The 12,730-nt window shown below is 48.2% G+C and overlaps 1 protein-coding gene across 1 annotated transcript in view; it reads left to right on the top strand.

The window, feature by feature from the left end:
• Positions 1-1,839: 1,839 nt before the first annotated feature.
• PGR (progesterone receptor) overlaps positions 1,840-12,730 on the top strand; it is a 57,719-nt gene continuing 46,828 nt past the window's right edge. Inside the window, exons 1-2 of the mRNA XM_079973542.1 lie at positions 1,840-4,534; positions 10,609-10,760. Of these exons, the coding sequence (XP_079829668.1) occupies positions 3,000-4,534; positions 10,609-10,760 (1,687 nt within the window). The 5' untranslated portion in view covers positions 1,840-2,999. The remainder of the gene's footprint in view (positions 4,535-10,608; positions 10,761-12,730) is intronic.

Raw genomic sequence — 12,730 nt, 5'->3', positions numbered from 1 at the left:
TAATTAGGTACCACTCCAGCGGGAAGGTAAACGGTCTTTCCATACGCTGCTTTGGTTTTGCCAGAAGCGGCTTAGTCATGCTGGCCACATGACCCAGAAGCTGTCTGCGGACAAACGCCGGTTTCCTCGGCCAATAAAGCGAGATGAGCGCCGCAACCCCAGAGTCATCTGTGACTGGACCTAACGGTCAGGAGTCCCTTTACCTTTACCTTTAGTAGAAAATCCACTAATTGCCCCTGGAAAATGGCAACATTCAGCAAATGCCCAGTGACACACTCCAGATCGTACTGCAAAGAGAGAATTGCACACATGCTAAGTTGGTTGAATCAGCTAGTTGTTGAGTCCATCATGTAGATGTGCAACTTCATGATAAGAATGAATTGTAGGCTTTAAAAAGTTTAACTTAGGTAAGCGAAGCATTCTCCATTACAGTGTGAATTAACATAGGCAACAGGAACAGTGTGACTGGCTAAGCGAGAAGCAGGAATCTGGGTTTAAGAAGTCCAAGATTAGAGCAGGGCATTCAGAACTGCATGGAAACAATGACGTTGTCCCAACACGCTGACACACCAAGCTTTTAATGCGGAGGGCAAGCTTACTCCCTCTGCCTTGTGGGAATGTCAAGGATGCAGGTGTCCATGGAATATGTTGAGTGTGTTCCTGGTGGAAGAAGCACTTCCTGGGCCCTTCTGAGTCCACTTGCGCTGTTTACAAAGGTTGGTTGATACCCTCCCCAGACTCCACTGGGTATTATGCTCTCCCCAGGATAATTCCTGCCTCCCCACCTAGACTGCTACCCCTTCCAGCCTCTGTTCCCTGTTCTCAGCCCCCATTTGATCCTTCTCCTCCCTCTCCTCATTGACCACAGACTGCCAATCCAAGCCCAAGCCCGTCAATGTCTCGGGGCTCATGATACAGCTATCCACATGTAGGACTAATGTCTGGACTGCAAATGGCTGTTTCGCATCAAGGGCTTCCTTGCAACAAGGTATAGTGAAGTATACAATGTATGTTCTCCAGTCTCTTTCCTCTTTTTTCTGTCGCTGGTGGAATTGGAGGAAGTGCACAACATGATGGCATAAGACATAAGGAAAGTTTTCACTGCACGTCATAAAAAGGCAAAGGGAAAACATGACACAGAGGTGCCACTTTCGACAGCACACAGCCCCGTAAATCACCCCAACAATCCACCGCAGATTTGCAGAGGGGGAGATCAGGGAGAGGAAATTCCTTGCCCTAGTGGAACAACTTCAGTCTTATAAATTTGATTGGTTCTGTTTCTAACAGAAAAGTATGACTCCACCTACAGATAGACAAATTTCATGCTGCAGAAAACTAGTTTATTTACTGTCACGTTCGTTCTTTTTTTTAAACAAAATTGTTTTTGTTTTGTGCATGTGCAGGATATAATAAGACACACATAAAGATCTGAGAAATCAAAATTCTCGTGATCAGAGATGGAGACCAGAGATGGAGCCAGCTGCTCCGACACCTGGAGCGGTGCACATGTTGTGCATCCGGGGCAGGGCACCCACCGCACTCCCTTCCTCCGCCAGTGTCTATTACTAACCTGTTTCCTAATAATTATTCACTATTGCATTAACTCATGCCATATACTTGCAATGCTGACACACAATCCATATCTGCCTTCATACTCTCCCAGATGAGATCTTGCAAATTGCAACAGAGGACCTTGCCTGTTTAATCCTTTTATTTCTTAACAGTGCATTAGTGTAATGAACTTTGATCCCACAACTTTACAAAAAAAAGGGTTCCCTATGCACAGCAGGGCAAAAAAATCCCCCCTTGCTTCTTTCCAAGGAAACCAAACGCTGGGCAAAGTGCCTGAAACCCTCTGGAACCTTGCACTGCTCTGATACTGGAGTGGCTGCCACAGTGGGTTTCTAAGAAGAACCCCCATATCCTGGAGATGCAGAAAAGAGATTTTTTTTGGGGGGTAGGGGAAACAGCTAACGACTGTGTGCATGTGCGGAGATCACCAGGAGGAGGAGGAGGAGGAGCTAGAAGAAGCAGGACCCAGAGTCTGCGGGATCCGTGCACCTTCGGGGGCAGCCAGCGCGTCCAAAGCCCAGAACCAGGGCTTGGCCACCAGGAGGCAGCGCGGAGCTCGGGCTCATCTGCAGGCAGGCAGGCTGTCAGGACCGGGGTGGGTGGAAGGAGTTCCAGCAGTTTGCTGACCCTCATTCCCAACGCAGGTCGCCGGGTTTGGGCTGACCCCTTTGGCTGCCTGTTGCTCGGCGGACCGGTGCAGGCAAGCGAGGGAGAGCGCGCGCGCGCAATTACGCATCTGCACCCCGAGGTCAGACGGAACGTCCGCACCGGAGGGGAGGGGAAAGGAGAAATTCCCTCGTCTCCCAAACACAGGTGCGCAGGGGACCGACGCGTGGAGCCCTAGTTGCGCCCTGCCCGGAGGGTAGGGATTTTTATTTTATTTTATTCACGACGCGGCTGCAGCAGACTGTCCCGAGCTCTGCACGGCGCCTCGTGCGCTCCCCCCCCCACTTGTTGCAGCACCTGCTGCCATCTGGGTTCTGCCTTCGCAAAATACAGCTACAAAGGGGGTGTGGTTTGGGGGCGTGTGTGTCTGTGTGCAGAGAGTTCGAGGAACCTCAGCACAGAGATCCGCTTGCAAAAGCGGAGCGGCGGCTGGATGCAAAGCAGCGTTGGGAAACTTCTGCGCCCTCGCCTCCGCGCGGATTCTTCTCCAAGCCCTCTTCTCTTCCTGGGAGGAAACAGATCTGGAGTTACGTTTTCTCCTCTCCCACAGGAGAAGTGTAGCAGCTGGCGCTGAGCCACGCCGGGCAAATTTAACAGAGCAGAATCCAAATACCGCCCGAAGGGGAATCAAGATGTGCAAAGGGAGCCTCGGAGAGGCCGGTGCCCTCACTGCTTAGCTGCCGAGCCGCACCACCGCCGCCGCCGCTACTTTCGGATCCGTTTGCCCGCCCCGTCGAACTTCAGGGTTACTCATAAGCGAAATGAAAACGAAGGCGGATGCCAGGGAGCTGTCTGCTTCCGCCACCACGATCCGGGATCGAGCGGACCTTCTTCAGGCGCCCCTCCTCTCCGATCGCGGCCCCTTTGCCCGACGGGAGACGGTGGAAGCCATAGACCTGTCTCTGGACGGGCTGCTGTATCCCAGAAGTAGCGACGAGGAGGAAGAAGAAGAGGACGAGGAGGAGAGGGAAGAAGAGGACGAAGACGACCACGAGCAGCAGTCGTGCCCCCCGAATGAGGAGGCGGAAGAGAGGAAAGGCGGCGATTCCTCCTCGCTCCCGGACGGCTGCGGATCCCCAGTGGACGTCTTGGACCGGGTCCTGGACACTTTCCTGGCGCCCTCCTCCAGCCAAGGCAACACGGAGAGCCCCTCGACGTGGTCTTTCTTTGGCTCGGACATCCCCGAGTTTTCCGGCGCGCAGATGAGCCGCCGCCCCGACGGGCAAAGCGAGGACGCGCCAGCAAACGCCTCTTCGCTGCCACAGGCGCCGACGTCACCTTCTCCGGTTGTTGCCTCTTCTTCCCACTGGAAGACATTCAAAGATGTGGACGGGCCTCCTTTCAAAAGTACGAAGGGCAAGGCGCCAGGATCCGCCGCCTCGGCGTTTTCCAGGGAGCAGGGCTTCGCAAAGCGGAGCTCGACGGAGCAGGAATCGGACGGCGCCACCGCCGCCGCCACCGCCTCCTCCAGTGGCGGCAACCAGGCTTCTCCCGAGGGGCACCCGGGGGTCGCGGCAGCTGACCAGCCCAGCGCCCACGACCTGTTCAACCTGCCCATCCTCCCTCTCAACCAGGCGTACGTAGCCGCCAGGACCCGGCAGCTGCTGGACGTGGACGAGTACGAGGAAATGCTCCCCTTCGGCGTGCAGGCGAGCACCCCGCTCTCGCCGTCCGTTTGCACCCTCCAGGATTTTACAAACCACATTTACTCGGCCAGAGACGGGCAGCCGCCGCAGCCGCCTTACGCGTTCGGCTCCGTCGGGGATTTTCAGCGCAACCTCAGGATCAAGGAAGAAAGCCTGGTGGTTGCGTCGGCTAAGAACAACAGCGGCGGCGGTCGCGGTAGCGGCAGCGGCAGCGGCTCTTACTCGGCTGCCAAAAGTTTGCAGTCGCCGCCGACGGCAGCAGGAGCAGCAGGAGCAGGAGCAGCAGCGCCAGCGATGCCTTGCTCAGACTACGCGCCTCCGAGCGTGGTTCCAAGTCCGCTTCCTCCTCTGCCCAAGAATAGCACGGGCGGCATTCCCGAGGCGCCCTGTTCCTCGTTCGAGTCCTTTCTCTACAAAGCAGAGGCTGCAGCTGCTGCTGCAGACGCCGCCCCCGGTGGCCCATACGGACCAGCGCCTTGCAAAGCCTCCACCAGCTGCGGGGCGCAGAGGGACAGCCTCAGTTTGCCCTCCACGTCGGGCGCGCAGCCTCCGGTCCTCTACCAGCCGCTTGCCCTGCACGCTCCGCAGCAGTTCGCCGGCCTCAGAGACGGCTTGCCTCAGTTCTTCACGCCCTATCTGAGTTATCTAAGGTAGGAGTTGTTCCAGTCTCTATTTGGGGCGCGCGGGGGGGGGGGGGAGAGTTTTTGTTTTTGTTTTAAAAAGTGACGTTTAGGTGGAGCTTGGCAAAATTAATAGGGCCAATGAGATAATTTTTGAGGTGAGTCAGTGTTCCAGTTATGGCCGAAAAGGTGGCTGTGGGGGCTTGATCAAAGTTCCACCCCGTGGTAGCTTTCTAAAAATAGGAATTGACGGGGCTGTTGCAAACATAGGTGATATTATAGTTTCGACTTACTTTGTTTTCCTTGTGCTGCACTCTTTGTGCGCGGTTTAGAGACGGTTGGGTTTAAACAGCATGTAAATCGTGCAAATAAATAACGGTATTCTTTATAAAAAGAAAAAGAAAGAGAGAAAACTCTGACCCCCTTATCATCTGAGTACTGAGTCCGATCTCTCATCTTTCCAATAAGAAGTCGATTGTAAAACCATCTGTTCGGAAAGCTGCAACATGGGTGCCTCTGCAGATCTAGAAAGAAGTTTCAGAAAACTGATAGGTTCTGTAAATAAACCCTTCCGAAACACCCTATTCAATATTTTGCCTTTCTGCTCTATGAAATGTATGCACTGTCGAAATAATTTTAAAAATGCATTGAACTCATTGACTTAGTGATTTAAGCAGCCCCACCTGAGAGAGAAGGGCGGCCATGGGGTGTTGTTTATGAGTACTGCTTACCGAAGCTAGCTGGCTGGTACTGGCTTTCCAAAGCCTCAAGCAAGGGTCTTTCCTCTCCCTTTTAACTGGAGCAATCAGGGTTCATAAACTGATTAATCAACCATTTAAAGCTTGCAGCTCTACAACTTACACACAGTCCTGTGATCGGCTCCTTCAGTGGAGCAGAACAGGGGGAGGGCCTGGTAGGACAGAGTGCGAATCATCATATTCCGTTGCGCTGATTTTCATTATAGCTAATTGCATTGCTTTAGCCGCATTAAAATCACTGGCAATTATTCCCCACTGATATGTGATAGCTGAGTAAACAAGTCTATGATTGTACTGATTTAAACACATATTTGAAATACAGGGCACTAATAATTACAGCCTTTTACTGCCCTGCACAACGGTTTCACTTTCCAGAGTGCCACTTAACTGCTATGCATTAGTCCTCTTTGAAATAATACTTTCGCTGCTGCTCTCTGACATTTCCTTTCTTTTTTTTCTAAAAAAAGCAAAAAGCAAATTGAAATGTGTTTTGCTCCCTATCAGAAGCTTGTTTGAGTCACTTAGAGTATTCAGTTAGTCTCATGGGCCAATCGCTGTCCCTTAGCAAAACCTACCTGATCTGCTTGTTGCAAGGGAGGGAAACCAGTAGCAAATTAAAACTACACAAACAAAAAACATCTACATTCCGTTCAAACTTTAAGTTTTTCCACTTATGGACAGAGTTTCTACAATGTGAGCAAAATGTAACAATTATGGAGTGGCGTACGACCTGTTATCTCTTGAAAACACATTCTCTCTGTTTTCCCCAAATAATTCTTCAAATTGTAACAAATGTCGCTTCCCCTCAAAACGGTGGTTTTCAGAATTTCAGTTACTGTTTGTAAATAAACAGCGGTTCATTGCCGGAACGCTTTTCAGAGTTCGCAGTGATTGACAAACCATGCATCATTTAAACCCCACAAAACTTATCTTAAAACTGCTTTGTCTGATAACGGAGCATTGTAGCCGATAAATCTCACCATTCAAACAGGTGCAGCTAGCTGATTGCTATGCCTTTGTTAGAAATTTAACATTAACACGTAGAGGAGGGGCACCTGAAGAATACCTGATAGAGCACTTCAAAAGTCTGCTAGCTGGCACTCCCACAAAACCTCAAATTCAAAAATGCACATTTCCCGGCCGACAAGGAAAAATACAATATTCGTCCTCAACATGCAATAAATGCTAGAAATCTGTGTATCAGACACTACCAGAAACCACGAAGCTAAGAATGTTTAAAAGTTATTACACTAGCAAAGTTCTTGAATCCAGCTGGAAAAGTGACACATAGAGAAGCCTACCACCAATGGATATTAAATGCACGGACATTAGGTATACGCCAGCAGATAGCCATACTGACGAAGCCGCTTCCCTTCTGCTTCTTGTTGGTGGAGAATATATTCTTAAAAGGTTCTATGATTTGAAACTAGGCTATAAAGGAAGGCAGCATCAAAGCGCATTGGAAAGCTGCATGCAAAAGTAGATTGTGCAATACTCAACCCCCAGCCTGCTTGTGGTCAGCTCAGATGAAGTTCCATTGAAATGGTTGGTAAATGGTGTGATCTCTCAGGGCTTGATTAATTTGAGGTTTCTTCATAACAGCGATATTTCATTACTAATGGGAGGAAGGAGGTGCAACATGGCGCTTCCATGAGGAAGCAGGGGGTGGGTGAGTGGGTGGGTGGAGGACAGGATGCGGTTGTTTTTTGGTCAGCGATGTTGCTCTTGCCAGCCCTCCCTGGAAGACACCATTTCGTGCATCTTTGGCTGGAGAGACCCAAACATCTCACTTGAGGGTGCTTCTGTTAAACTGGGTGATGACTTGGGCTATAGAATGTATTGCTTATAGAACGGTGGTGGGGGAGGAGGCAGGGGGGTGTCCCCCTAAACACTAGGAATGAATAAATGCTAGGATTTTGGGATATGGATAATATAGAATTGTGCCAGACGAGGAAATTCAGGGAATTCCTGAGCTGGCTTATGCAAACCAGCCTGGATGGCTGGGAGAAGAGCAAATCTGTTAGCGTTATTTTTTTTAAAAAAAGGTGTTGATAGACGCATCCTTTGGCCTGGGGAGTCAGGTGGCACAAAGGTAACTGTGTGTTTGAGGGGGCAGGACATGGAGCTTTGAAGCAGGGATTCCTGGGAGGAGGAAGAAGGAGGGGGTAGAGGCTGGGATCCATCTTTGAGGGGAGCAGCTTGAAGGGTACTTGTGCCTCTGAAAATGTGCATGCTGTAAGGTCTGGACTTCTTCCATGGAGACGGAAGGTGTAAATTGGTGAACAAACCCTATTTCTTAAAGCATGGCACTCTCCGCTGTGTCTTTTATTCTCCAAAGGGCAGGGCTGGATTTAGCTTTGATGAGGCCCTAAGCCAGGCATAGGCAAACTCGGCCCTCCAGATGTTTTGGGACTACAACTCCCATCATCCCTAGCTAACAGGACCAGTGGTCAGGGGTGACAGGAGTTGTAGTCCCAAATCATCTGGAGGGCCGAGTTTGCCTATGCTTGCCCTAAGCTGCTGAAGGTAATGGGGTCCTTTATATGTCCAGCTGTCCTTTGTCAACAACAAATTGTCACTGTTTTTTGTGTGGAATATATGCTACAGTGGACCCTCGGGTTACATACGCTTCAGGTCACATACACTTCAGGTTACAGACTCCACTAACCCAGAAATAGTGCTTCAGGTTAAGAACTTTGCTTCAGGATGAGAACAGAAATTGGGCTCCGGCGGCGCAGCAGCAGCAGGAGGCCCCATTAGCTAAAGTGGTGTTTCAGTTTAAGAACGGACCTCTGGAACGAATTAAGTACTTAACCCGAGGAACCACTGTATGTGGTAATTTATGGACCTAATAGGACAACACAAAACACTGCTGCTGTATGTAGGTTTTATTTTATTGGTTTTTTAAAATCTTATATTTTGGAAATATACGCCCAGTTATTTTCTCCTATAAAATTTTTTGGGCCCCCAAGAGAGTGGAAACCCTAAGCTATAGCTTGTTTAGCTTATATGGAAATCCGTCACTGCCAAAGGGACACAGACCCTGTGTGTGTGCCTGTTGCCTCATGTGCTCTGCCACTGCTTGGTGGAGCGAGTGCTTTTGTATGTTGTTCACTGAGAGCATTTTAAAAGTGGAATTGCCTTTCAGGTAATACAACTTGGTGAGGCTGAAGTGGGTTTTGCTCCATGTGGGGGCAGGCTTTTTTTTTAATCAGCAGGAGTGCAAAGTTCAGGAGTGTTTAATTTTTGAGGCAGTTTTGGTTTGGTGTTGCGTTACTGTAACAGAACAAAGGAGGAAACATTTTGGTTTATGAAACGATGCACGGTGCATAGAAAATGGATACAGTGGTACCTCAGATTACATACGCTTCAGGTTACATATGCTTCAGGTTACAGACTCCGCTAACCCAGAAATAGTGCTTCAGGTTAAGAACTTTGCTTCAGGATGAGAACAGAAATCGTGCAGTGGCGGCGCAGCAGCAGCAGGAGGCCCCATTAGCTAAAGTGGTGCTTCAGGTTAAGAACAGACCTCCAGAATGAATTAAGTTCTTTTTTAAAAAATAAATAAATAATATTTATTAAGAGTTTAAAAATTACAAAAAGAAAGAAAAAGAATTAAACAAATCAATATAATAAAATACAAAAACAGAAACAAAAACACCAAATAAAACATTGAATTAACAAAACAAAACAAAAACAATTAAAAACACTTCCAATATTTTCAATCTTAACTTTCATTCACTTGTTTCATTGACTTCTTCACGCCTCCCTTTTTGTATTCCACTTCAATTAACTGTTTCAGCAATTCCTTTCCATCTTCATCTATTTTCTGTCCTCAGAACAAATTAAGTTCTTAACCCAAGGTACCACTGTAAATCTGTATAACGGTGGCCCCAAATCTCTTCAGCAACTATCCCCATGGTTCCACAAATTCATCCCTGGCACCCCCTACCTAACGCTATACAGAGCATTATTCAAAATTGTGGTTTGCATGACCCAGTGAGGAAGATAACAGCACAAATAAGTTCAGCAACATCTCAAAGACCAAAGGGTCCCCACACCAATAGTGGATAGCACACATGTCAGCAACATGTGGGGAACAGTGCAGTTTTCAATGTTAATCGGCTGCACAGGTAAGGGGTGCTGCTCCCCCCCATCTTCATCTTACCTTCCATAAATCTCTCCTCCCCTGGTGCTTTCCCTCCACTTGGCTCACATCTAGTAGGAGGTACTGTACCAGATGAGCATCATGAGTGACAGACCAGAGGGCAGGCAAGGGGAACCTTTTGGCACATCAGATGTCACCGAACTACAATTCCCAGGATCCCTGGCCATTGGACACACTTGTTCAGAAACATCTGGAGTGCCAGACATTCCCCAACCTGCTGTAGGGAGACAGTCTGTAGGTGGTTTGAGGGCTTTGTTTTTGTTCGTAAAATCGGACCTCCGGCACTTTATATGTAATTGATGGAGGCGGACCTGCATTTAATAATAATAATAATTTTTATTTATACCCTGCCCTCCCCAGCCAAGGCCTGGCTCAGGGCGGCTAACAAGCAATAATAAAAACAAGTTGAATGAATACAACTTAAAAACAAGATTAAAATACAACATTAAAATATTGAAACATTAAAATATAAAAATGCAGCCTCATCACAGGAGGAGAAAGGAAAAAGAAAAAAGAAAGAGGGGGAAGGAATCAAATTGGTTCCAAACCAAAGGCCAGGTGGAACAACTCTGTCTTACAGGCCCTGCGGAAAGAAATCAGATCCTGCAGGACCCTGGTCTCATGAGGCAGAGCGTTCCACCAGGCCGGAGCCAGTGTTGAAAAGGCCCTGGCTCTGGTTGAGGCTAATCTAACTTCCTTAGGGCCCGGGACTACTAGGGTGTTGCTATTTATGGACCTTGAGGCTCTCCGTGGGGTATACCGGGAGAGGCGGTCCCGTAGGTACGAGGGTCCTAGGCCGTGAAGGGCTTTAAAGGTCAAAAGCAGCACCTTAAATCTGACCCTGTACTCCACCGGGAGCCAGTGCAGCTGGAAAAGCACTGGGTGAATATGCTCCCATGGCAGAGACCCCGTGAGGAGCCTCGCTGCAGCATTCTGCACCTGCTGGAGTTTCTGGGAGAAACACACTTGCCGATGCCTCATCAGTTTTGGTGTAGGGGTGACCCCACAACTGTTGAAGGACCACTGTTTTGATGTTTATGGACTTGGATGTTTTTCTGTCCAAATTTCTGCCATTGCAAAGTTGGCTGTCCGTTGCAAAGTAAGACTTGCCATTTCTCCTGCCTTATCCGTGATACATTTCTATTCTAACGCTTCCCGTTTTTGTTTCCTTTCTCCAGGTCAGATGCAGATGCTGGCCAGAGTCCTCAGTATGCTTTTGAATCGTTGCCTCAGAAGATCTGCCTCATCTGCGGCGATGAAGCTTCGGGCTGCCATTATGGAGTCCTTACCTGTGGAAGTTGCAAAGTCTTCTTCAAGAGAGCCATGGAAGGTATTGTGCAGTGTCATTCATTGTTGTGGTTGCCTCATGGAATGTGTAATAACTATTATATATAAGAGTCATAAGATTTATACATTCCTTATCATTATCATGGTTGCCTAATAATTAATATGGAATTGTTATGGAATTATTAATATGAAACAGAAGTCTTAAAAAAACTTTTAAGGGATTTGATTTGATTGATTAATTGCATTTCTATGCCACTTTTCATTCAAACAGTGGACTCCCCTCAGCCAACGTGGCCAGTGGGCAGGGATGATGGGCGCTCCAGTCCAAAAACATCTGGGGGGCTACCTGTCCCCTACGTTGATTTCAGAGATTATTTGCAGTGTAGGATTGCTTTTGTGTTGTGGTAATGATCTAATGTCAGGTGTTAGGAGAAGGTAACAGGAGCAGGTCAACAACAGCTCACACAGCTTCAGTGAAGTTTGAAGAAACAAGGCCAGGCCTACAGAGCACAGCAACTCTTCCTGGTAGAACTTTGCCCCCCATGAGGCAGTTGTGGGGATGGAAGGTCCTTGCCTCCCCACAGCTCCCTAAGTCTCCTCCTCCCCCAGTTCCTTCCCAAACAATCTGAGGCTCTGTTGTCTTGCCTGCCTTTGCTCCTTCTTCTTCATACCTCTTCTGGACCTGGGAGACCAGGGAGGAAGGGAGCTGGTTGCAGCAGGACTCCCTGGCTTCCTCACCAGCCTGCCCCATCTCTCTCCCTCTCTCCTGGCCCCCTCCTTTCCTGCCTCTGATTCTGCCCCAGACTCTTCCTGCTCACTATACCCTGTTAGCCTCTTCAACGCCTGTCACATCTTCTTCCCAGTCTTCTCCCTCTGATCATTGTTCCACCACCAATTCCCTGGCTCTGAGCTCCACATCTAGCTAGTCCATGAGCATTTTGTTGGTTTGTGTTCTTCAGTGCTTTCATTCTGAAACTGGGCGTTGATGAAGGGGATAATGAGCAAGCATCTCGTTTGCATGCACTGGGGTTGCAATGTTTGCATAAGTAATTGGCTAAATTAATTAGTAGCATAGGGTTGCATGCCAAACAACGCTAAGTCATGTTCCTGCCAGGACAAAGATTTCAACTTGCATAATGGCACTTTTATTGCTCTCCTCCCACTACACTCTCCCAACATGTGTTTTGCGGGGAGAGAAGTCCTGTTGCACAAATAGAAATCCTTAGTTTGGAAACTGACCTTTACTAAGTCAGACTACTCTGACCGCCAGTGGCTTTCCAGGAGAGTTATTTTTTATATATTTCTTTATTTTCCACAAGATTTATATACCACTTGATTGGAACGAAACTTCAAAACAGATTACAGAAGAATGAAAGAGTGAAATCGCCAGTAAGAAACGGTTAAATACAACTGCATTATTAAAAACATTCAGGAATTAAGGAAAACGAACAGTACGCTAAAAACAGATTAAAACGCATGCCAGCATTCTGCAGGTCTGGATAGGCTTGCTTAAACAAAAATGTTTTAAGCAGGAACTGGAAAGCACACAGCGAAGGCACCTGCTTTGGGTCAATCAGCAAGGAGTTCCAAAGTGGAAAGCTGTACACTAAAAGACCAGATTCTTACAAATGCAGAGATGAGTATTATGAGGTATCTGTAACAGCGGCAGTTCTGCAAATTGAAGTAGCAGAGGCAGTATTTCAGGTAAACTGGTCCCAATAGTAACACCTTAGACTTGGCTGATCATCAGAAACAAGTGCAGAAACATCTCTGAGCAGAGTTGTTACATGCTGACAGGTTCTGACTCATGCCGGCAACCGTGCTGCAGCCTTCTGTAAAAACTGCAGCTTCTGAATCAAGTGCAAGGGAAGCCCCACATAGAGCACATTGCATTAATCCAGTCTTGAAGTAACCAAACTACTGTGGCCAAGGTTTCCCAGTCCAGGAACAGCCATAGTTGCTGCACCAGCCACAGCTGGTAAAAGGTACTCCTAGCCACTGAGGTTTTCTGGT

This window comes from Podarcis cretensis (assembly GCF_951804945.1).
Source record: "Podarcis cretensis genome assembly, chromosome: 4".
NCBI classification, from domain to species: domain Eukaryota; kingdom Metazoa; phylum Chordata; class Lepidosauria; order Squamata; family Lacertidae; genus Podarcis; species Podarcis cretensis.
This window is presented reverse-complemented; position numbering and strand designations above follow the sequence as displayed.